This window comes from Teleopsis dalmanni, chromosome 2 (assembly GCF_002237135.1).
Source record: "Teleopsis dalmanni isolate 2A chromosome 2, ASM223713v2, whole genome shotgun sequence".
NCBI classification, from domain to species: domain Eukaryota; kingdom Metazoa; phylum Arthropoda; class Insecta; order Diptera; family Diopsidae; genus Teleopsis; species Teleopsis dalmanni.
This window is the reverse complement of record NC_051847.1, coordinates 186,018,454-186,045,552: the sequence shown is the minus strand read 5'-3', so window position 1 is coordinate 186,045,552 and position 27,099 is coordinate 186,018,454. Positions and strand designations below refer to the sequence as shown.

The 27,099-nt window shown below is 28.8% G+C and overlaps 1 protein-coding gene across 1 annotated transcript in view; it reads left to right on the top strand.

The window, feature by feature from the left end:
- The window catches only part of LOC119679717 (putative uncharacterized protein DDB_G0271606), a 34,323-nt gene extending 9,271 nt beyond the window's left edge, over positions 1–25,052 (top strand). Inside the window, exons 2-3 of the mRNA XM_038092212.1 lie at positions 22,057–23,940; positions 24,003–25,052. Of these exons, the coding sequence (XP_037948140.1) occupies positions 22,057–23,940; positions 24,003–24,515 (2,397 nt within the window). The 3' untranslated portion in view covers positions 24,516–25,052. The remainder of the gene's footprint in view (positions 1–22,056; positions 23,941–24,002) is intronic.
- The last annotated feature ends 2,047 nt before the right edge of the window (positions 25,053–27,099 follow it).

Sequence of the window (27,099 nt, the reverse complement as noted above, 5' to 3'; positions counted from 1 at the left end):
GCAGCTGCGATATGTAAAATAATGAAACAACAACAACAACAACAGCAGCAGTACACAATGACTGTAAAACTGATATGTCAAACAAGTTTTCGTTTGCGGGCCATAAAAGTTTTATGTAAAAACTTTTTCTTTTTTTTTTAAATTAAAGGATTATTTTTTTTCAATTGTAAATAATACAGTGGCTCTCAGCTTATTGAAAAACTATGTCATCGAACATTTTTAAGGAAAAAAATTTATTATTAAATTTAGAAACTTCAAAAATGCCGAAAATATTAATAATATTAATATTAATAAATAATGAACATCAACTATAAAAATACTCCTATTTTAATGTCTCAGCTTATTTCATCCACAAAAAGAAATTTCATTTGTTGCTTAAGTCAATATTTGGTATGATACCCTTTCGCTTTTACCACTTCGTCAAATCTCTTCGACATTCAAACTACAAGTTTTTGGGTTGTTTCTGGAGCAATTTTCATCCACTCTTGTAAAATAGTAATTTTCAAGTCTTCTTTGTTGGAAATGTTCAATGACATATATGTCTGGGCTCTGCGTCGGCGGTGTCATCAGATGTGGGCAGCTCCAAATCAACCAAGACTGTAAGATGCCGGACTTATGTTTTGAATCGTTGTCTTGGTAGAAGCGAAATGTTTCAGGAGTTCCAAGTTTCACGGCACTCTGAAGAAAATTTTTTTTTAAAACGTTGAGGTACAATAAACTTCAGATTCCCAACACCGGCGGCTGACATACAGGCCCAAACCATAACACTTCTACTGCCATACTTTACTGTAGTAGTTTTTAAATTTTCTTTTTTAAGCTCAGTATTAGGTGAGCTAGAAATATTGAATTTAGACTCGTCTGAGAGTATGACGCTGTTTCAGAAGTCTTATTTTTTATGGGCATGCACCTTAGCATAAGCAAGCCAACTGCACGTCTTGCCTAGTTCTATCCGTATCTTTAGTTCGTGCATTAAAATAAATAGCTTTTATTTCAACTGCAGCTAGTATTGGACTCCCAAATAATTCCCCTTTGTTAACATACATCTGTTCGAACGAAAGAAATTTTGCTGTCTGAACAATACTTTAAGTTAGGTCCAGTTTAAATGTGGTTTCTAAGCCTTCGTTTTTTTATGTATATAAACAAACAAAATATAAGCACATCTGATGTTTAAATGAGTTTAATGTGACAGTCTGGTGTTAGCTTTAAACGCTGTTTATTAAACAGGCACATTACGTTCGTTGAAATATTAGCTATTGTGTTGACATATTGCTTGTTTATACATATTGAAACGAAGTCTTAAGAGATAAATTCGAACTATAACTTAGGTTTGTGTGCTGACTCAAAAATAAAACTGTTGTATATCTCTATCTTTGTATATCTGTATTTCTGTATATCTCTATATCTCAGTAACATCAATAGCCTGGTTCAAACTGGATAAGAAAAGTACCAGTCAGCTGCTTCAATTAATCTGCTCAGCACTACAGCATCACTGCTGATGGGTCACTCCGTACTAGGAAGACCAGCTATGATACTGGATGTGCTCTACAATAGCTTTTGACGGGGTTGTGGAGGGGCAACTATACTGCACCTTATATAGATTTTAAATTTTTCGGGCATATTTTCTTACCGGTCTGACAGAGCTGTCATGCTGAAAAGTTAGACTCTTGACTAATTTAATTCACTTGTCAGGTAGATTCACTTTCATTTGAATGGGGGAAGTCGTGCTTTTCAGCATTGTACGTACTCTGACCAATACGGTTTTTTCAGGAATCTTCAAATCTGTGTATGAACAAAGCAAATCCGTGTTGTATAATGCATTATAATTTGTGTTGAAATGGACTTTGCGTACAAGGCCACCATTCCAAATTAAACTAATCTATCATCTATCATCAGCAGTATTGTACTGAAACTTATTTCTGAATTAGATCTTGACACAGCTCCAGGATCCACTGAAGCCTATTGCTTGTGACTTATTGCATTGAAAATGTATTTATTTATCTATTTTCAAATCTATTTATTTATATAAATATTTTTTTGCTTTCACATGAAATCCTTTTTATACATTCTTATATGAATGGAAAATCAATTAGAATGTATAAAAGTTGCACACTTCTGTTTTACCACAAACATTGAAACATCACATAACAGCGCACAAAAATCAAATGTCAAAATCTTTCGCTTAACATAGGATAACAGAGGAACAAATACAGCAACAAGGAATGTAAAAGCATTCAACTTAGAATCATCCACCCAAAATGCAAACCCAATGTCAAGAGTCTAAACGTCTAAAAGCAAAGGTAATAGCTTTTTGTGACTTGATTGTTGCTGTTACGGCTGCTATTGCTGCTGCTACTGCGACTGCTACTGCGACTGCTGCCAGCTCCTTTTACATTTGGCTTTTAAACTATGCTGCTGGTGTTTCTAATTTTGTTCGTTCCGTTTCGTTTCATTCTATATGCAAAAGCAGAATCAGAAGCAGAAGCAAATAAAATGAATACGAATGTCGTCGTCGTCGTCGTCTGTCCAAAAGTTCGTTGTGCTTTCAATGTGAATTTAATGTTTTTCGTTTTCATTATTCTTGCCCTTTGTCGACACTCGACACTCATACACATAAGCTCATAACATTATTGCGGAAAATTTATGTAAAATGTATGTACGATTTTTACAGTGAAGCTGCTGTCGTTGTCTGTTTGGCAACAGTGCCAAACAGCCACCACCGACTGACTGCACGAACCATTTCATCTCTGCTTATGTTATTTGCTTGTAACTTTCAGAGATTATATGAGCGCCCAGTTGTGTGTCAATTCCACCCAATGCTGCTCATACTACTTCTATCATAGAAACTCTACTCTACAGTTCTACAGCTCTACTAGCTGTTGCGACTGATGAATAATTGGCGCAGACTGGATTTAATTTCATTTTAACATTAATGGAAAAATTAAAGCCGAAGTTTGAGAAAAGTTAGGTGAGAAATAAAACATTAAATATATTCAATATTTTTCCTGGAATATGTTTGTATGTATGTATTAAGGATTATTTAATGGGTGTGGCATTTTAAATTATGATCATTCAGATGTTAAATGTGAAAATTATATGATTTACTACATTTAATAAATTGTGACATTTAGAAGATGGTTTTAGAGTCAAAATTTAACTTTAAATATATTTTACAATAACAAAAAATTAATATTAAATATTAAAATTTATATTAAATATTAAAATAATATTAAATATTAAAATTAATAGTAAAATAAAATTTAAAGAAAAACGATGGTAACAGTTTTAATTTTTTGCCATAGCAGTAGAGTTTTATTGACGTTTGGTCAAGAAAACAAAGCAGGATGTATAAGATTTTCTTTATATAAAATGATTTATATTAATATTTTATATTAACTTTATAAAAATTAATTAACAAAAAAAAAAAAAATAAAAAATGAAATATACAATAAATTTCCGCTCAAGATCTAATATATTAATTATCATCTCGTACTTTCATTTCGTATTTTATAAAAGAAAGTCCAAACTAGACAGGAAACATACCAGTCAGTTGCTTCAATTAAGTTGTGACCTGCTCAGTGCTATAGTGTTGGTGCTGATGGATCATTGCGTACTAGGAAGAAATGCTATGATACAAAATCTTCCCTACAATGAATTTTGTCGGGGTTGTCCTTTGCAAATCTGGAGAAAATTCTACTCCACCGACATAACAAAATTATTATTCTGAAACAATTATGGATTTGGCCAAGATTATAGATTTGGCAGATGTCTTAATTTTATTTAAATAAGAGAATCTTTCCTTTTGACGTTGTACGTGTGCTGACTTCTAGTCTGCGTATAAAAAACACTGATCTGTGGTATCACAACAGAGTATTATTTTGAGATCAACTGAGCTTTGGATACAAGACCGTCAGTCCCACCTAACCTAACCAAGCTACGAACAAAGTTCATAAAATCGCAATATTGTTTTCAAATGTTGTACCAAACTGCTTTCATGGATCTATCATATTGTGGGTACATTACCCTATCCTATAGTTGGGTTTTTCAATACGAAATATAACTTCGGACAAACTTTGGTTAGTCATACCAAGCCATATCAAACGAAGTGGATTTTAATGGTTTGGTCTGTTGTTATTGTTGTAGAGAGTCAATTTTTTTTTAATAATTTCAATTTCTTGTTTTTACAAGATTTACATATGTATATATTTTTTATTAAATAATTTAAATAGCAAGATAACGTTTTACAAATGCCAAATTGTGTAAATTTTATTGTGCTCACAGCTCATTCTTTCACTAATCTTTTATTTTCTACATTATTTAAACATAGGCTGTGTATATAGGAAATATTTTTTTAAGTATATATTAAATTATTTGCAATATATAAAATTTATTAAATTTTGGTAAACCTGACCATATATCGATCTTTTATAAACATGATTCACCAAAACTTTCCTATTTAGAAATTTATTTCATTTATAAAAAGAAACCATCAGGGTTGCTAAAAAAAATTTTTTTTTTGTTAAATATATCTTCCGCAGCTTAAGTTCAGGAAATTTCCAAATTTAAGCAGATGCAATATGTTAAGGGTTCAGCCATAATATCAGACGAATTTTTCAACTCACGTTAGGGTTGCATTTTCTTCCAGCAACATGGGTTTATCGACGAAATTTCTGTGCCATATTATTTATGTTAGAGATGGAAACGTAAACTTATTGAGGGCAAGTTTATAAATAATTAGTTTACTTGCCATTTGATTGCTTTAGATTATTTGAAAAGCACTTACTCTTTATTGTAGTGTTATGTGTGGTAATTGCTTTAACTCTACATAAAACTCTTTTAAGTGTAATATTAAATTATTTAGTAATTATTGATCAAAAACTAAATTGATTACAAAAACTTTAAAATTATTTGCCTAAAAGAATTATGTTTAACATTTTTAAATTATATTTTACTCGCCATCTATATCAATATGAGGTTCTTCTCTTTTCCTTCGAAATATCAGGCAGAGACCTCTGCAGATAACCACCTTACAAGGCAGGTAAAAATTGCAAAAAGATTGGTTTTGAAGAACTGATGGAAGTCATTCAACCCCATTGATATAATTCTCGCTATAGTAGTTGGCGATGTGTACGAGATCTGAAAATCTGGATCTATAGATGCAACTGCGTGAGGAAATTTCAACGATGTTACTTATTCATTTATTAACATCATTAACTAGACGACCATTTTCATATCTTAAAATGTTATTGTTGTTTTTATCAAAATTGTATTTATTAACCTAATGTTAATCTATTAAGAATATTTAAGGAACTTTCTGTAGTACTTATATTTACCTAAAGTAAATTTTATATTTACCTAAAGTAAATTTTATTTATTATTTTTAACGTTTTCCTTTTTTTATTAGTAATGTGCGAAGAGCTCTCTTAAATGGTTCATATTCTAAAAAAAAAATGGTTTGTTTTGTGGATACTAAGCTTAGAAATGATAAAAAAAATACTATTTATATTTTTATAAGCATTTCAAGTTAACATTGAATGACGCATATATATAATTAGATATATATGTATTCTTGTAATATTTTCCTACGTTATCCGGAAGCCAACTGATATCGCATTCTAGCGGATTATTAAAGAAAAGTCGGTTTATCGGTAAGAATATAGCGCGGAATTAATGACGTTTATTAGGGAAGCACTGTGAGATGAGGCTTGGTCCACATCAAGTTATAGTAGCTCAGAATGATAATGTATAGGTCTTCAAAATTATAACTTAGCCAATGTTACTTAAAAATCTAATATAACAAACTAAATGATAATTATTAAATATTATTTTGTAATATGTATTTTATTGCAAGCTTTTATAGTTGATGCAGTGTGTAAACGTATTTAATTGTCTTAAAGTTCTTAAATTGTACAACATTCTAATAGAAGTTGTCCATTGCAGATAAAGTACTGGATATATCTCATCTTGCAATATGAGTTCATATTTTAAAGTCTAACTATCTAAGAGTCTAAAAATCTTATAGACCACTAAATTTACTGTCTTAAATTACTCAACCATTATAATCTATCATTTTCCGATCTTATAGTAATATAATAATATCTTTAAGTCCAACAATTAAGAGTCTACAAATCTTCTAGTGTTTTAAATTCAATATTCTGAAAATCTTATATATTATAACCAATCATAATTTGCTCTTATTATAACCAACTCAGCTTCTCAGATTTCAGCTTACAACGTTAATTAATATTTTAAAGTTCAACAATTTAGGACTCTAAAAATCTTAGAAAGCGCTTATTATCATCAGTTATTCATCTATTGTAACCTATCATTTTCCGTTCTTATTAAAGTGCTCTATTAACATAACTTCTATAATATCTTTTAGTCCAACAATTTAAGATTGATTTCTTACAGAGCTCTAAATTTACTATTTTGTAATTTTTATATCTTATAATCAGCTCAGCTTATAACATTAGTTCATATTTTCAACAATTAAGAACTCTGCAATTCTTATAGAGCTTTGTATTTCTATCCTGAATTATTCATCTATTATACCCTATTATTATTATTCGCTCTTATCAGACTGCTTCCTAAACAGAACTTCGAGTCAGAAATATTTTTTAGAGATTACTTATCTCTTTAAAAAAATTGGACATTTTTAATCCTTTTTTATTTTTAAAAATATATCATCCATTAAAATCCTTTTAAAAGCAATATAACCAAATAATTCAATTTTATTCATTAAGCATTTTCCCACATAAATAAAATAAAAATCGGAAACCTTCCATTGAACATGCAAATTATGCGGCACTCATAAATGATATGTGAAATTCGTTTGGTCCTTGCTTTTGTGTGTACCGAAAAAAGGACGAAAAGGATAACACCTAACAGCCAATAATTTATGTAAAATTACACAAAAGCACAATTCTTTGTGGGACTTACAGGAAATCGTCGTCGTCGTACACAAGGGGAAATTCACACATTCTACGAGATTTTAAACTGTTGCTGTGGATTGCACATCATTGAACAGGATATCATATCAACACACATATGTGTACGCATCCTTGAATATATATAAAAGAAAAATTTTTTAAATTTTTATACATACATCGAAACAATTAGTAATTGTTTTGCAACGCTTTGGAATTTCTTTACTCTTGGTACTGCAACCATTTCGGCTGCCTCAGTCAAGGATCTTCAGGGGTTCAGACTTGAATTTTGGATTGCAGATGTATATCGCATGTTGCATGTTGCACATATGCAACCATTACGCTTTTGTGTGCAATGTTGCACATTTTTTCAAGTATTTACTTTATTTCTTTATTTTTTAATTTTTTTTTTGTTTGCTGTAATTTAAAGTTGTTTCCACTTGGTGGCCGGCCCCCTTGCTGCCTTGCCTGCATGCCTTTTACATATCTTATAAGTAAAGCGATTTCTGTTGATTGCAACAGGCTGCTGCCTGCCTGCATGCCTTTCTTACTTACCAAATTCATGGGGTGAAATTTATTGTAACTTCCTTATGTGGTGGTGTACTCTTCACACTCAGTTGCTTTTATTTTTTTTTTTTTGCTTACTTCATCAATTTACTTTTAATTTTTACTTACCATCTGTCATTTGGTATTTCCATTCTCCTTTTTTGGCTCTTCGTTACATCAAAGACACAATTTAATAAAATCCTTGTTTATATTCATCTTACGTCTTTTGTTTAACTCTGTAATGTCTCCGAGTCTTACCTGAGCCCGATTTAACCTATTTATAGCTTATTAATGAGAAAATGTAAGCATTAAAAGGCATATGCTTTTGCTATTATGAACCGATTTTTTTCTTCACTTTACTTTGGCATTATATGTAATGTTCTGTAATAAAATACGGTTAACCCATATGTGCAACTAGGTCAATTGATCCCTTCTTATATAATTACCAAGGCGGCTTTCGCATATGATTTATGGAATAGTTTTCTTTAACTAAAAAGTATCAAATTAATTATAGGATTTGTAATTTGAAGTAAAAATACAGGATATCCATATATTTACTTAAAAATTAGGTAGATACATAATTATCTATATTATATTTATTTATCTATGAATAGATAAATCTTTTAATTTTTGATAATCGTATTATTACCACAAATACGTAGAAATATGTTTATATGCTCCCTTAATTTCTATGCCTAAGTCACCTGTATCTTCTAGCTGTTATCCATGCGTGTTATGTCATTTAACGAATACTATAGTTAGTTGAGGTAAAGCGAGAAACGCATCCTACTCAATTAGTTAAGAAAATTGTTTTGAATTAACATTTACTCGTAATAGCGAGTAAAAGAAAGTCAAACTAAAGCCAGTCAGAAATATTTATAAAGGCGACAGTCTGGCCAATGCCAATACTGGAGATATCGCTTAGTGTGTTCAAAAAGAGCGACATAAACACAACAGGTTTTCTGGTGTCCTTTCTTTGAGAGTTGGTACACATGCGTTGCAAGAGATACCAAAGAGTAGGTCGAGTCTAGCTTCATGCCGTTCTATAGTCCAGTTCCCTGTAAAGACAGATATTAACCTAGATACCTCTGATTTGCTTCTCTGTATCAAGTCAGTGGTTCTACATTTGGAATAAATTGGTCATATACGTACTCCTTGACCTGATTATTGAGGTGGTATGGACCCAAAGAGAATACTATACGTTCTGGTAAATTTTTGGTAACCCTTAATTACTGCAGCACTAGTGTAGATAGTGCACTCAATCTGTAGTCTTGCTCAGTGTGTTATGTCCGCCTTTTTATTTAATTTTATAATTAGAGTTCTTAATTCTCACAAATACTTTAACATTATACATACTTCAGATAATTCCGGGGTACAATTCACTCTTGTGCTATTTCTATTAAATTCGTATATATAGGCATATAGTATATCTATTGGATGCATGCTGGCACAAGTAGCAGGATTAGATCTATTATATTTTTTTAGACATGAAATTTAATATGTTTGCTTGAATCGATTCCTAAATATTAATGACTATTTTTTAGAATGAGATTTCAAAATTTTTGACTAGTACGATTCCGAACTATTAATGACTCTGATATCGAATAGTGACAGTTGAGATTGTATTCCAAAATTAATATTTTCATAATAATTTTTAACAACTCGTAATTAAATAACGAATAAAATGCTACTTTTATAACCACTTTCCACCTTGTCGCTTGTTATCTTTCCGTCCTTGTGAATCTATTCATATGACTAATTTTCTGCAATTTAGCTATTGTGTACTTCAAATGATTCTAAACCAACAGAAAGAAAGTTAAAGAGTTCATCATTTCAGACTTAGATAAAAGTTCTTAGTCTCAGTATTTAACTCCAACTAAGGAGCAAAACCGGTTAGTCCTAAGGACTGTAACTTAAATTCTCCGAGACTCTTTTATGCAGAAATGACACTCTGTCGCATTTATTAAATCCAGCATGTTACGATGATAACGGATTGTTTTCTTATGTTATGTTCAGACTATTGTACTTAACACAAGAAATATGTTGCAATATGTGTTATTTGTCTATACAATATCCTTACGAAATGCATATAAAAATGGACTGAAGGGATTACATTCTATAACTCTAAAAGAAAATTTATCTAAAAACTTAGATTTATATTAAGTGGAAATTATATTTTTATGTTTATATCAACATAGGTACAAATTTATATTTCTGTTACAGAACATATATACCAGTACAATGTATAACACATGTAGTGCTTTGCGCGCTCATTAATTTTTTGTAGATCAAATGTGCACCCTAATATATTTATTCAACCCTTAAATAACAAATTTTTATTTTGTTACCTTTAACTACTTAATTACTATATTGCAAGAATTAATACTTTAAAGCTCATCTATCAAGTAATTTTAAATATAACGACAAAGTTAGAACCCTCATATTATTTGACAACTGATAAATGATAAGCTCCGGAGAATGTTACAGGACAGGTTTATAGTGCAGTTTTTTTAACAAAACAATTCCCTTTTTATTTTTTTTTTTTTTGTTTCGCCATCATTAGTCTAATATAAAATTTTAAACAAATGTTAACATTTTTTTTAGAATATTAATCCAAATACATGTTCCAACTCAATTGAGAGATTAAATAGAAGGTTATAAATTATGTTTGTAATTCATATTAACTATATGTTTTTATTTCAAAAAAAATTATTCAAAATTATAACCAAAAGGGGTTTTGCAATAGTCGACCACAGGTATTCTTGCATGAGAAAGAATACCAGCTACACAATTTGTCTGGTTTACTGCTTATACCTTATATCGCTTTTATCACCTTATTTAAATAATAATTATTCTCATAAATTCACATATAGAACAAATGCAACTAAACAAATCTATTTAAATTATCATGATCGTAATAAAAACCGAGAAATAAAGTATCCTCCTCAATTACGAGTACTATTACTAATCTTTTCATTACGATTATAAGAACTCATTGCTACCGCGGTTTTATATGGCCTGTTAAATCCTGTTATCACCAAGTGTAAATGTGCTGAGATTAGATTTTGTATTATAGACAATTATGAAATAAAATATTCTTCTTATAAAGGTAGGCTTTTTTTCACAGATACTTTATGATCTTCATATCGTATTCCAATAGGATTAAGTTGAACAGACAACGTTTATTGACTTATTCTGATTGCTTTTTGGAGTGAGCCTAGGGTCAAGTCTTCATTAACAATCAAAAATGGTGTTGACAATCACGGTTCACTGTTCATAAAATAATAAAATGAAATAAGCGCAGAGAATCTGCCTCCACTTGTTACAACGACATGGTTTCCTAGGTACAGAAAGGGTCCTTCATATCAATTATTTGTTTTACATCTATGTACTAATTTTTATTATATAGTGAAACTAATATTAAAAAACAATAGTAGTGCTCTCGACATTAGTCTTTGATAAACTAATACTTTTAATAATTTTAGCATGTTTAATGTCTACAATCATTTCAAATCTTATCATCTAACCTAGTCACCTTAAAATTTTTTATATCTCATTAGAGATCTTGTTTTTTTTTTATAATTACTGTCTTTACGGAACCAGTGCTTTACCAACACGTTTTATTTTTCCCTCGACCTGATACGATGATTCTTCAATAACGCAATAATGCTGGCTTTGTTAACATAAACTATTTATTTTTTCGTAGGATTTTTTCTACCACTCCTAAACATTAGTATTCCTTGTAATTCCTTATTTTGTCGCTTACTTTGAATGCACTCTGGTTTATGATGGAAGAATTAATTGTTTAGGATTTTATTTAAACCGCTGTTCAGTATCACACTGGGTCACATATTTTCCAAAGTAGTTATGTCTTATATACCAAAAGCATATTTTCTGATTCCATAGTTTATATCTTCAATCCGTTTACAAGAACTGAGTAGATCAGAGACATATCATACGTACGGAATTTTTGGATTGTTGATAGAATCTTATCTTATCCTCTAGTAATTCTTGTTAGGTGAACATATAAGTAATTCATTTATAAATTGTTTTTGTAAACAAATCATTAAATATATTAAACGTCAAGTTGTAAAAGGTGTTTTAATTTTTTATCTATTTTTATAATTTGCACTTAAGGTATTAGTGCTTCCTCTTCCTGACGTAATTTTTCATTCAATTATTCGCTTAGATCAAATAATGAAAACATGAGCTGAGCATACGTTTATTCAATAAGTAAATTAAAAAGTGATACAAGTGATACAATGGACGTCCATTTGCTGTATCTATTTTTTTTTTTTTTTTAATCTGCAATAACCTGGTTGCACCCATTTTTCTTTCTGTGCATTTTACTGACGATATTACACTTTGTGTATTTTTTTTACTGTGTACTTTTTTTCTTTGACGTTGTGAATTGTCCTTCGCAATGCACAAAAGCGTTGACTTGACTTTACAGCTGCTGCCGCTGCTGCCACTGTTGCCGTTCGGAGCAGATGAAGTCAGAAACATTAACAGAATGAAAACTGCTCAATGCTCAATGCTTCAGTAGTTAACAATTTCTGCTTGACTTGCTATCAAACACCTGCTTCTCTTCATCCTTCGATTGATTTTGCTTGAAACCAAAATAATTACAATGAAGTTTTTTTATATAATTTTTGCTACAAAAGAGTCGATTCGAGTGATTAGGTAAAATCTATTTAAGGACTTAATGTTATTAACAAAGTTTTTCTTAAATACAGTATCTATTTCTTCATCCTTTTGTATAATTTTATTTTTTTTTTATCATTTTTAATCTTCATTTTATTTTCCATTTTATTTTGTTTAATTTTTAATTATTATTTTTTATTTTCCTTTATATTTTTTTCATTTTATATACATATTTAAATTTATTTTTCATTGCATTTCATTGTTTTTCTTTTTATTTAATTATTTTTTGTCGTTTTGTGTACCTTTATTTTGTTGTCATTTTTTTATTTTCTTCTAAATTTTTATTTACTCGTAATTTTTTTTCTTTCTGTTTTGTTATATTTTATTTTTATTTTCTTGTTTTTGATTCTGTTTTTAAATTGATTCTTTTTTAATTATTTTGTTTATTTTTAATTTTACTATATATATTTTTTTGTTTTATATTTTTTATATTATATTGTTTATATTATATTGTTTATATTATATTGTTTATATTATATTGTTTATATTATTTCTTCTTTTTTATTGTTTTTCATTTTATATATTTATATTTGTATTATTTTTTGCATATAATTTTTCTTTGTTTTTTTTATTTTATTAATTTTTTTTCTTTTTTTTTTATTTTATATATTTTTTCTTTGTTTATTTTTTATATATATTTTTTCTTTGTTTATTTTTTATATATATTTTTTCTTTGCTTCTTTGTTGTTTTTTTATTTACATATTTTTAAATGTGATATATTTTTTTTTAATTTTATTTTTTTTTCTCATTTTATCCATTTTTTTTTTCATTTTATATATTTTTTGTCATTTTATTTATTTTTTTCATTTTATTTATTTTTTTCATTTTATTTATTTTTTTCATTTTATTTATTTTTTTCATTTTATTTATTTTTTTTTTCGTTTTATTAATTTTTATTTTCATTTTATTTACTTTTTTTTTCTTATTTTATCCATTTTTTTTCCATTTTATATATTTTTTTGTCATTTTATTTATTTTTTTCATTTGATTTTTTTTTTTCGTTTTATTTATTTTTATTTTCATTTTATTTACTTTTTTCACTTTGTATATATTTTAAATAGATATATTTTTTTTTTATTTTATAAATTTTTTAAATTGATACATTTTTTCATTTTATATACATATTTCTTTCCGTTGTATATACATATTTCATTTCATTTGTTTCTTTTCTTTTTATTTTATATATTTGTTTTCATTTTATAATTTTTTTTATTTTATATATTTCTTTTTATTGAATACATTTTTTTCTTTCCGTTTTATTATATATAATTTTTTTAATTTTAAACAAATTTTTATATTATTTTTTTTTATATATTATTTATTTTCATATATTATTTATTTTCATATATTATATATTTTCATATATTTATTTTCACATATTTTTTTTCATATATGTATTACTTTTTTCATATATAATTAATTTTCATATATTATTGTTTTCCATATATTATTTTTTTTCAAATATTATTTTTTTTTTCATACATAATTTTTTTTTCATAAATACTTATGTTTTTAATACATTATTTTTTTTATTTTTCATATATTAATATTTTTTTGCCATTTAAAACTAAATATGTTAAATACCTAAATTTTGTTCTGTCACAATTGCCGGTAATGACTATTATCTGCAGCGTAGAAGATTTAATGTCTGCTTCATACTGCAGAATAGATGCGACAGTTGTGGGTTACGAAAGAATGGACCTGGAGTCCGTCAATACGTATGAGATATGTTTTAATAAATTTTTTCATTTTCTGAAAAGTGCCGTGCAACTATGGCGCAACTAATATTGCATTGAATTCCAGGCTATAAAATAGCTGTGACTAACTTGAAAGAATAGAATAGAAGTCAATATATTTGAGCTAGTTTTTAAACGTTTCGATCCATTCGTCAATCAATTCATTCATTCTGTGAGAAGTCTTGCGCAACTGTGACGCAACTTACATGTATTTTGATCCAGGTATAAGTCGGACGAAATAATAGTGGTTCTTCTAGTTTATATTTTTATATATAAAGAAGAATATATATAATTATATACTATATGTTGACAATTTGTAGCTCTCAAAACCTTATATATCAAGTATATATGTCATATTGAATGGAACGGAAAGCACTTTTAATATTTTGGTAGCTAAAATTTGATTTTCATTTATTTCTCAATGTCGATATTTCTATATATGGTCTAATCTAATATTGATTAGATCGTTTGTGATTATAAGAATCTAAAATAATGCATAAAAAAATTGTATTTTTATAGAAATACAAATCTATATATTATTTTTATCCTATTTTTTTATTTGTTTTTTCTTTTTTGTGGCTATATCTCTTTTAACTTTTTTACTACTTTTCTTTCTAATTATGTTCTTTGGTATTTATATTTTACTTCGATTTTGAGTAAACATTTTGTTAAATTCACATCCTTAAAATTATTTCAACTATTTAAATGTACATCCTCAAGATTTTTTATACTGTGTAATTTATCCTTTTAAAGGACTTCTTATTTCTGAACTAAAATTTGTTTATTTTTAACAAGTAAATGTTAAATTTTTTATTTTTTTCTTGATTCTAATCGATAATAATAACAATTGAGAAAAAAAATAATATTTTCTATGCTCAAGGCTAAGAGCAACAGTCTGATATTTATGTACAAAGAATAATCACAATGGAAATTTTCCATCCATACTGAATGTACACATACTTATGTAAATACATAAATACTAAATACATGCAAAATGCACACCCTATATTCCCTCCTATATTTGTTCCTGTGTAAATTTTATTAAATGCTCGATTCTCGTTTCTCGTACTCCTTCCTTGCATTATTTATGCGGTCCTGCTAAAGCATTTGAGTTATCATATCGGTTATCAATCAAAGGCTGCTGCTGCTGCCGCGGCGTTATCGATTTTATATGTTAGCCGGTAAAAAAAATCATATTTTTTTATATTCTCTCTCTTTAATGAAAAAAAAAAATTAATACTATGGTTACAGAGTAGTGAGTGAGATTATTAGAATAAATCTTACATTTTCATCTGCTTGGACAAAGTCCATATTAGGCTTATCATACCATCCCCTCAGTAATTGTTGTAACTAACTATGACTGCTAACCATCCACAACATGTTGCTTAGGAGACCGGCACTCACTCGTTTGTTTTCCCAATGCATACACAAGTAAGTTTAGTGCTTTAGTTTTTGTGGTAAAAATGTTGCGCGCCAAAATCGTAAAACATAATATCAATAAAAAAATATTTTTTATTAGAAAGGATACAGATTCTTCATTTAGAAGTAAAGAAAAAAAAACTGAATTAAATAAAATATTTTATTTATTTTAGTTATAAACTAATGTTAACAGTTTTTTGTAGGGAGTCAAGTTAACCAAAAAGTAACAGGCGCTGCCTTATACCTATCCATGCTGTCCTTAACATTTGCATGTAAAAACCACAAAGTAAAAACAAATATTTCCCCCTCAGGCTTTTCAAAATATTTTTCTAAATTCTGTATAAATTCATTTTTAATAAACTAAACTCTATCTACTCCTCTTAAAACATTCTCAGTTTACGTCGTATGTACATCTATTCTTTATCCCCTGAAACCCCAACCAGCCATAACAGTCATAAAAAAAAAAATAGCGCAGCAGTCACAGCAATAGTCACATTTTCTACGCTGCTGCTGTTTCTGCTGATGCCGTTGTGTATTTTGTTAGTATACAACAAAATTCTCTTGAAAAGTGTTTGTGTTTTGTCGTCAACTGTACACAGTTTGCGCTTCGAAACACATGCTGCTTCCCTAATATGCTGTCTTTTCTGTGCTCTGTTTCAATTGTATGTACACATTTTTATAAAGTAGTGTGCGTGTGTGCATATTGTATGGCTTTATTCCTTTTTCCCTGTTTTTGCTTGCTTGCCTGCCTGCTTACTTGCCTTCGTTGTCTGTTTGCCTGCCTGCCTGCTGCTGCTGCTGGTAGTCGTTCATTCGTTTTTTTTTTCTCTATATTTATTCCCTCAAAGACTGACTACATATTTTGTGGTGGAAAACATAAACTGAATATCGAAACGTTTACGTTACGACGTGCTCAATGCTCATACAAATTTAACGAAAATGTTTGTGGTAGCATGAGAGAGAGAGAGAGCAAGATTTATTTATTTTCATATTCGAATTTCGTACAAGCAGGGGTAGAAAATGTTGCTATGACTTCAATGAAGATGTTTATAAACATTATGTTTTTCAACATTATACTGTATTAAAATATGGAATGTATTGACAAAAGTTCTTTTAAATGTAGAAAGATTTAATATTTTATGAAATTAATTTAAAAAAAAATGTATTAATTTTAGAAATTTTAGGGTACGATGCTTTTAGCTAAACCAGAAAAATATTATAATGTGGAAAATGTACCTAAAAATATATAAACTCAGCATTTATTTTCTTTTTTATTATTTAGATTTCGATTGACTATCAAATAATTTTTATGAAGAAAATATTGCACAATTTTTGGCGGTCATTCTGTTTTATATTATATTATTTTTAATAAAACATATGCAGTATTTTAATAATAATAAATGTAAAATAATACATAATAATTTATGATTGGTCACACACAATGGACCTTAATTTTGTGCTGTAGTAGGGTTTAGTAAACAAGACCGCCCACACTAAGAGCTTATCAATTTTGTTTAGGTTAGGCTGAAGAGTGGCAGTCTCGAGCCCAAGGAGTTCTCAACAGTCCAAGTTTGTGGAACTATACCTAATTATACTTGTTTAATTGCCAGCTTAGCTGTTGCAAGTGGGATCTAATATTAAACTAACCTAAGGTGATTTCATCTTTTTTTCCATTCTATTATTTCGAATTCTTCTGAAGTAATAAATATATTAAATATATTATATACTTACTGATTATAAAAATTGACTTCTACTTGGAACTTATATGTCTCTAGAAATATATTTAAATGCCTTAGAGAAGAGATCTCAATATAGTTTTTAATATCTAAAAAATTTTTCGTTATACAACTTTAACTAGAGTAAATAGTACTGATAAACTTATACATAACTATTAGTTGGGTTGTGTCCTCTTTTTGGTGTGTTGAAAACCAAAGAAAGAAAAAGCGCATTCAAATCCTGGCGCTCATAGAAAAAAAAAAAAAAAAAACTAGGACGTAGACAGAAAGAATTTAGACGTAAAAGTGAACAGAAAAGGATGTAGACAGAGAGGACATGGAAAATAGCGTGAACAGAATAAGACAAGGAGACAAAAAATAATGACGATATATAAACAGAATAGGACTTATACAGAATGGATGAAAGTGTATTTACGCTGGTGCAGTTATGTAATAAGAGGATCATAACACTATATGAAGGAACAATTTTTTAGATGAAAGAGATAAACAGCTATTAAAAACGATAGGACAATCAAGTACGAGTATAGGAAGAGTCGATCCAAAGTCGTGCGATCTGAAGATATCGCATAACGAAAGTCGGCTTGAAATAGGATAAGCTTAGAAAAATTATTTTATATTATTTTATATATTTAGTCCTTAACATATCTAAAAGATATATATAGGGCAGTAGCAAATAACTTTCGTTGAACTCTATCAGATGCCAATTTTTACATTTCATTTCAACTCTTCCTATAAAATCGCATTTTAGTTTCGATTTAGTTTTCTTTTTTATGTTTTACGTGGATTCCTAAGCCTTCTGCTGCTTTGAAAAAATTATAATTAAGAAGATTATTTGAAAGGGTTAGTAATGTGGGAGCACCGGTGAGAGAAGTGTTTCGAGTTAATAGGAGAAGGCAGTACTATGCCGATATTTATATCAATGAAAATCACATAAATTAACTATTTAACACTCATACGTCCTAACAAAATTTCAACATAAAAATGCCACCAAAAGGACATATGTTGGGGTATATATTATAAATGATGCATATCCTAATATATGAGAATGTAGGTATAGATAGGTATAGGTGACAGATCGAGATTATTTATGAATAAATACATTTGAAACGATATTAAATAAGAGTCTTTTAAGGTAGTTAATGGCGGTACACATTACTTAAAATGTGTGTTATTGTTGTTTTATGTGAGCAGGAGAGAAAAGGGTTAAGGAATTATATTCCAGAGTTAAAAATAAAAAAGTATATAATAAATAAAATTAAATATGTATATTAAATAAAACTATAAACTTAAAAAAAATATTAAAATAAAGGTCATATAACATAAATAATAGAAAGAAATAAGAAGTATAAAATATAGTTCACAAATATTAAATACATTAAATAGTTTATAATATTGTATATAAATAATAAATAAGTAAAATAGTATAAAATAAAGTAGAGTCCTCCCTGAGACGGCCGTAAGAAATATTGAATTGAAACTATCTTATCCTAGCTCAAAGTGACCACGGATGATTTATTTGCATTTTTGGCTTCTAATTTAATAAATTTAAAATCAATTAAATTGATTTTGTTTTAAAATATTTAATTAATCTTTGTAGGACATTTATTTTTTCCCTACTACCTAAGTGCTAAATAAATAAATAATAAATTTAAAATTTATAAGATTTATAATTAAAAAAAATAAGTTTAATTAATACACAACATTTTAATTTAATTACTAATATTATGGAATAATTAATTCAACTATTCCACAGCTGGTTTACTATTACGATCGTTGTAATATAACAAATCAAGTGAATTTGTTAATGTTTCTTTAGAGCAAATTAACAAAACTGCAGCAAAAAGTGCGGACATACAAGTCAAATACGGGTTTGGGTCAGTTGGCTAATGAGCATTGACTCTGAGTTTCAAATTTGGCAGAGCACGAATTCAACCCTTTGTACATGAAGTCTCAAAAACTTATTTACGAATAATTAAATATAAGAAATAATTTCTAAGATCACTAATGATAGATATTTGGCAAAACTCGAAACAACTGGTATGGTCAGCCAAAAATTCAATTAATTAAAATAAAATAAAAATTAATTTTTGTTGTTGTAGTCCACTACTTTTCGAAACCTCTCTATTAAATACCTCAGTTTCTATTAAAGTAAAAATAGTCATTAGTGTCATATAAAAGTTAAAATAAAAAATTAAAACACAACTTTATAAATTTTTATTAAAAAAAATCACTAATATTTTGACTATAGTCTTCAGGGTACTCTGAAGATGGTGCTGTAAACGTTAAAGTCATTAGCCTATTCTAAAATATATAAATAAGATTTGGTCATTATAACAATCAATTTTAATTTATGTATTTATTTGTGAGTTAACACAAAAATTAATTGTTAAGTTAACTATAAGAATAAGGAACTGTACTACTAGGTCCTTTTCCCTATAAACTATAATATGGATTCCTCTTAAAATACCAAAACCCCACATACACATAATTAATATAAATATCCTTCGATGTGTGTAGGGTATCTGTAAATACAACTGACTGCCTTACAATTATTATTGAATATCGCGTTTACCTGAAAATTAATTTTAAAGTTAACTATAAAAATAAGGAACGGAACTATACTACTAGGTGAATTTCTAGATAGTATCCTGATGACGACTATAGATTATAGTCGAAATATCGGTTAAAATAAAATCTTTTAAAAACAAACAAAAATTTTTTATAAAGTTTATTATTTAAGTTATTGATCAATTAGTCCGTAAAAAACAAAATTATTATTAAGAATTTTTTGGTCATTATAAATTAATAAATTGATATGGATTTCTGTTTAAATACCAAAACTCCATATACATAATTAATATAAATATTGTTCGATGTGCGTAGGGTGTCTGGGAATTCAACCGATTGCCTTACAATTGTTATTGAATATCGCATTTACCTGAATAAAGTTTGAGTTGCGCCTTTTTTTCCCTAAAAAAATATAAATAAATTTACTTCTTCCTCCAATGATTTTTTTTTAACATTAATTTTTTTTTTTTGTTTTCATGTGTGTGTTTTATTACGAATAGTGGAAACCGGTTTCGAATAAATGTGAACAAAGAAAAAAAAAACACGTTTCTCAATGTGTACGTTTGCATTTATTTTGCTTGTGTTTTTTTTTCTTTTCTTATTGTTTTTCATTCTTCTTCTTCTTCGCTTCATACTTTTCGACTTGGTTTTGTTTGTGCGCGGGAAAATTATGCTCTTATCTGCGCTTGCATAATTCCCATGTTTGTAATGCATTATACTATACAGGGTGTGCAAGCAGCAGTTGTGCATTATTTCGACTTCAGACAGAAGGAATCAGGCATGGCGCAATGTAAAAGAAATTAAAGTGAATTTGTGAATTTGTCTTTTTATACGTAAAAAAAAGGGAAAGAAAATTTTGTGATCTTAGCAGTTGTAGCCTGTATTTAGTCTTTATTATTATTTTTTTTTCTTTATTTGCTTTGTTTGTTTATTTTGTTTACATTGCTTTTATTTTTATCTTGGCACCACAAACTAACATGAAAATTCAAACAATAACAAAAGTAAAATTAGATTTACCAAAGAAAATCAAAAATGTGCAACAACATAAATTACGTCGACGGGATGGGATGGGATTGATACTTGTCTGCTTCTTCTTCTTGTCTTGTCTTCCTCAGATTGATTCTAATCGTATGTATGTATGCGTGTATGTGTGTATGGTGTTTGTCTTATTTATTGTTGATGTAGGTTCGTGTTCATTCTGAACGATTTATGTTCGACTGCATACAAATGAATTATTGTGCCTTCTTCCTGACTTTTTTTACTTCAAGTTCACTTTCTCCCGTATTTATTATTATTATTTTTATTATTATTCTATTTATTGTATAAAGAAAAAAATTGCTGGAAACCTTAAGACTGTACCAGAAGTGAAGCAACAAAATTTTAATTGGTATGAAGTTTTGAAATGGGGTACAGACTGACTTCACTTTTACAAACAAAAAAGCAGATACATGCAATTAAGTATTATTAAAATACAATTTCCTTACACTTGTTTCTCGTTTCTTCACATTAACAAATTTGTTTATGATAATTAGAATTTTTATATTTTTCACAAACACACATACACATATACACATACACATATACACAGTCAATTTCGGAAAGGGTTAACCGACTTTATAGAGATGTTTTTCTATGCAATATATTAAACATCTATGTATATTTAAAGTTTACCGAATCGGGGCGCCAACACATACATATATAATAAACAGATATACAGATGGGTATAAAATAAATGAGGGGCCCGCTTCCAGAGAGCGGAACAACATTAGACAGTCAATGTAGAAAAGATTAACCGACTTTATAGATATGTTTTTCAATGCAATATATTAAACATCTATGGATGTTTAAACTTTAGTGAACGGAGGTGAAATCACACATAGAAACAGATAGACATAAAATAAATGAGCGGCCCGCTCCCAGAGAGCGGAACAACATACACAGCCAATGTAGAAAAGATTAACCGACTTTATAGAGATGTTTTTCAATGCAAAATATTAAACATCTATGGATCCAGCTCCCAGAGAGCGGGACAATGTCACCATGATTGATATTTAACGTGTTCTGAAATAGTCTTAAAACAGTCCAAAACCTATATGGACTTGTTGAATTAATTTATAGTGCTCAACTTGCTTTATACAAATATTAAAAAAAAAAGGAAAAGCGTGAAATTTAATCAAGATGCTTCCACACCAAAGCGAACGCTTGCAAACGAACGAATATTCGCAGGTAATCGTACCTGCAAAAGTCCGTGGTTTATGGGTTAGGTTAAGACCTTTATGCACTGCGAACAGCTTGATCTGTTTTGCACCTGACTTAACTAATAGATGTATATTTTATTCAAATAGATAGGGTTATTGTAACATATAAACAATTTTTATATATTTTTATTTAAATAACATTTAATTTTGTTTTTTTTTTTGCAGGATAATTGTCGTCCTACATTAGATTTTTATATATCCGACTCATTACAGGATATGATCGATGTAGACATACGTAATGAAATAGCAACTTGTGTGGGTGATAATGCAGAATTATCACTTGTTAATGAATTTCCGTCCACATTTGAATATGCAAACGACGGAATGTCATCGCCTCATGATAGCGATAATAATACAGACTCCAATGATTTGGAATTTGCTTCCAGTAATAAATCGCGGTATTCGTTTAGTGATTGGATATCTGGTAGCGCAACAAGTGGTACTGGAAGTTCATGGTCGCAAGCCAATGATTTTTATGCCGATGTTGGTGCTTGCGTTAATCCAAGATCGGTTATGCCATATATATCGCCAACATTGATGCGCAACTTACCGAAAATGAATCTTAATGCAGCGAGTCGTGTGCGTGCAACATCACCGTCCTCACCTAATGTTAATGAATCAAAATCACATCTAACCTTTTCGCCGGCTCAAGTGAAGGTTAGCGCAAATTCTATACGTCATGAGCAGATCTCAGCACATATACCGAAACAAATAGTTACAATCTCATCTGCAGTAACTGCAGGCACTACAGCACCGGCTACATTAGCCACAAATTCCTTATTGCAACGCAAGAATGTACAGTCTGTGGATATTGTCAAAAAAGATCTTGGTCTACAATTAGCCAAAGCTTCATCAACAATTACCTCAAATACAGCAAATGTTGTTATAGATGATAATATTAAAATAATACAGAGCAATAATAGTGGCAATGTTCAGACTGTTTTAAATACCAATGGCCTATTGAGTAATACGGCGACTACTAATACAATTAAATTGGCACCCGGCATTGGTGGTTTAACATTTGCAAATAGCATTACATATAACAAATTAAAACAACAAACTGTAAAATCCCCACAAGGATCTCCAGTTATTGGTACACCAACATCAATCGCTTCTAAACGTGATCGTGTTTCAAGTCCATTGCCAAATGGCAATACATTACTCATGAATGGCAACAGTCAACATGTTAATAAGGTTATAGCACGTAATGCTGCGCAGACCGCTTCAGGATTTACACCAAAGAGCATAGCATCTGCTGTTCATTCACATCACATGCAAAATCTTAATTTAGGTTCTCCGACGTCGAATACAGTTCATACTTCTCAAACTATTACCAACATCAATTCTAATACAATACATATATCTTCAGGTTCAAATAATATTACCGAAGTAACAGCACCACCAGTTGCACCATCAGTTGCCAGACAACAAACTCAACAAAGAAATAAGACACCTGTGAATGTCTCAAAATATCCGAAACCTTCCTATTCATTCTCCTGCCTAATAGCGATGGCATTAAAAAATTCACGCCGAGGTTCACTGCCAGTGTCAGAGATTTATAGTTTTATATGTGAACATTTTCCGTATTTTGAATCTGCGCCTAGTCCATGGAAAAATAGTGTTCGTCATAATCTATCAATGAATAAATGCTTTCAAAAAATTGAGAAACCTGCCACAAACGGAAGTCAACGTAAAGGTTGTCTTTGGTATACAAATCCCGATCGTGTAGCTAAACTCGATGAAGACATACAAAAATTTTCTCGTAAAGATTCTATGGCTATACGAAATGCAATGGTTAATCCAGAAAATTTGGAAGCATTAGAACGTGGCGAAATGAAACATGGCAGTTTAGGCGATTCCGATGTCGAATTAGATAGTCAATCAGAAATCGAAGAATCCTCCGATATAGAATTAGATGAAGGTGTAGTTGATAATATGTTCGTCGAAGAAGAAATTGATGAGGAAGAAATGTTTAGCAATGAATCTATGAACCATATGAAGATTGAGAATGAAGAGTTAAGTGGGCAACAACAAGATTTTGATATTGAGGTAAGTTCTCTTAGTAATGTTTAGGTAAATACAGTTGATTTAATTTGTTTTTCATATTTTAGGTTGGTGATTATTATGATGCGATAGAATTAGATGGCGATAAGTTGACAGAAATAAATCAAGCTGATATTATTGAGTTAAGTCCTACAGATATAAATGCTACACACTGTCAACAATTGAAGCAAGAACAAAATGTTGATTATCAATCACCAAAACGAGCGCGATTAAATGTCAATTATTCTATTGGTCCTGTTGTTGAATTGGAAAAACAAATTCAACAGAATCAGCAACATCAGCAGCATCAACAGCAATTGGTACACGTGCGACAGCAGCAATTGCAACAGCAAAGGCAACAGCTTTTACAACAAGGATTCAAAACAATAAAATTACAAGCATCCACTCTCCAACAATTACAACAACAACAGCAACAGCAGCAGCAACATGTAATTGTACAGACATTGGGTACTAATGGAGGCAATCTTACGACTGCTACCAATTCGCCGCAATATCAACAGATCAGTGCAATTCCTAACCAAAATCGCCGCAAAATGCAATTGGTTAGTCGTATTGTGTAAGGTTTAGAAACATTTATCCTAACAACGTTTGCGATGTTTTCGAGGTTTTTTCTTGAGACTCAAATGTTTCTCACAAATTTGCGATGTTTTCGATGTTTTTTTCTCTCGAAACAATGAAATGTTACTCACAAATTTTATGAACTTAATATTAATATATGTAAATATTTCGATTTTTTTTGTATTGAACGCAATCGGTTTCTCCAATCGAAGCTGATCCGGTTCTCTTGTATTGAACCCTATCGGTTCTCTTGCAACAAAATTTACAAAAATATCCTTAAAGCAGTACGGATTGGCTGCAAATTCTATTTAAGTCAGAGAAATCAATTTGTTTTATACGCTTAAACTTATGTTTAATATTTTTACGTCAGTGATGAGTTCGAGTGTGTGTTACGTGTAAATTTACATTTATTTCTAGTAATTTTAAGATTTAAACTTAAGTCGTATTTAAGATTTAGTAAATAAGATGCGTCGGAATGTCAAGAGCCGCCAATTAATTTTATTTTTTTGAAAACATTTTAATTTTTTCAAACTTTTGATATATTTCTCTTTTTTTATGGAATTTTTACTATTTTTTTTTATGTTTATGACATTTTTTATACACTTATTTTTTCCATTTTTTCACTCATATTTCAAATAACAAATTTTCTTATTATTTTCGGTAGAGAATATCTCTATATATATAATCGAAATGATACCATAATAAGTATTTGACTCCAGACATTTTCATGAATGTTTGAAGAGAATATTTTTGATAAGACCAATTTTTTTGTTTCGGTGTTGTAAAGTAAAATAATTATACTACACTTGACGAAATTATCAAATGTTTATTTGTGTCGTTTTATGGAATTTTGTTATACCATTTAATAAATTGTTTATATTTATTGATGAAAAAAATCTCTGTAACAGTATAAATAAGAAGAAATTTAAGTTTTTTTAACAACGAAAATATTTAAAAAATTTTTGTACCTGTTCTTGTAATTTTGAACTAATTGAAATAACATTCCCACACTTCAGTACATTTCTAAAAGTATTAATATATCATTTCTATTTCTGAATTATGAAATACTTTTTGTTTCTAAACTTGCCACCATTTCAGTATTTTAAATGGTAATAAGAAAATAAATCATAATTACGATTAATAAATATATGTATACATACTTACGAATTCAGTAAGTATACTTGTACTTTAAAAAATATATTATTATTAGTTATATATGTATAATAATAATATATATTATACTTAAAGGTATTGCACGTAATATATATATATATATATAAATGTAATACTTTTGAAAATATAAGTTATTGTATATTTATTTGCTTAATTAACATTGAGTTATGAATTTTCGAATAAACAGTACAAAATTAACAAAAAAAAAACTTTAAACACTTATAAAACCAAATAAAAATTTTATTTTTTTTTTTAACATTTAATGTATTCAAAAAATTTAAATTTACATATTTGGGGTACTAGAAACTTCAAAATTGTACATCCTATTTTTCTATTAAAAAACTTTGTATATCATTATAGGAATACGTATATTTATAGGTATAAAACTACATTTTATTCATAAATAAATTTTTTTTATAATATGGATTGTATAAATTTTATACTAAAAAAAAATTAATATAGATATATATATAAATATAATATATATATATATATAAAGTTTTATAAAAAAAAAACAAAAAATTTAAATAAAAAAAAAACCAAAATGCAAAAAAAAATTATTTTATTAATTTACACAAAGTAAAAGAATACGAGAATAAGCAGAAATCGAAATTCTTTTCTTGTTCTAAATGTTGTACATATATGTAAGTTAACACCAACGGTCTCTCAAATCCGGCCCTTGCGATTGGTTTCATTATAGGTAGAATCATGCGATATTATTCGAACGCCTGATTGCTACTTGAGCTATTGAGTGAACTACACATAATAATTAAATGTTCTTTTTATTCTAATAATAAAAAACTGTGTAACTAAAAACTTGTTTATTATTATATTTTAAATAACTAACTTGTATCTTCAGATGGATCTGTAAGAGATAAGAGAGAAAGAACGGGGTACTAGCTCCCATTTGAGCAGAGCACTGCCACCATGATTGATCTTTTGTGCTTCAGCAGACCCTAACTGAACAGAAGACATTGCGCCTTCCGGATGAAGGCTAAAATGTCGGTCGTTTTCTCTTCTTTTTTTTATATATTGTAATCACTTAAAAATCTAACAATAATTATTTAAATCTTACATATTAAAAATATTCATTCAAAGTTTATGTCAATACCAAAGTTTATACAATACTTTCCTTATTTAAAACGTAAAGATTCTTAATTTTTGATTTCTAAATTTTTAACTTAATGTGTTAATACATTTAAGATGCATTAAGGTATGCCGGAAAAACTGCTCTTTTGAGACGGGATATATTTCTTGTTCTGTTAAGAAATTGAGCGAGTGGGTTTGGATGTACCATTATTTTAGTGTCATATTTCTGCCGTAAGAGGGCTAAATCGTCTTTGACTAGAGACACTTGAAGGTCCATATGTATGATGGAATTTCTGAGGAACTACGGTGCTCCTGTTAATGAAC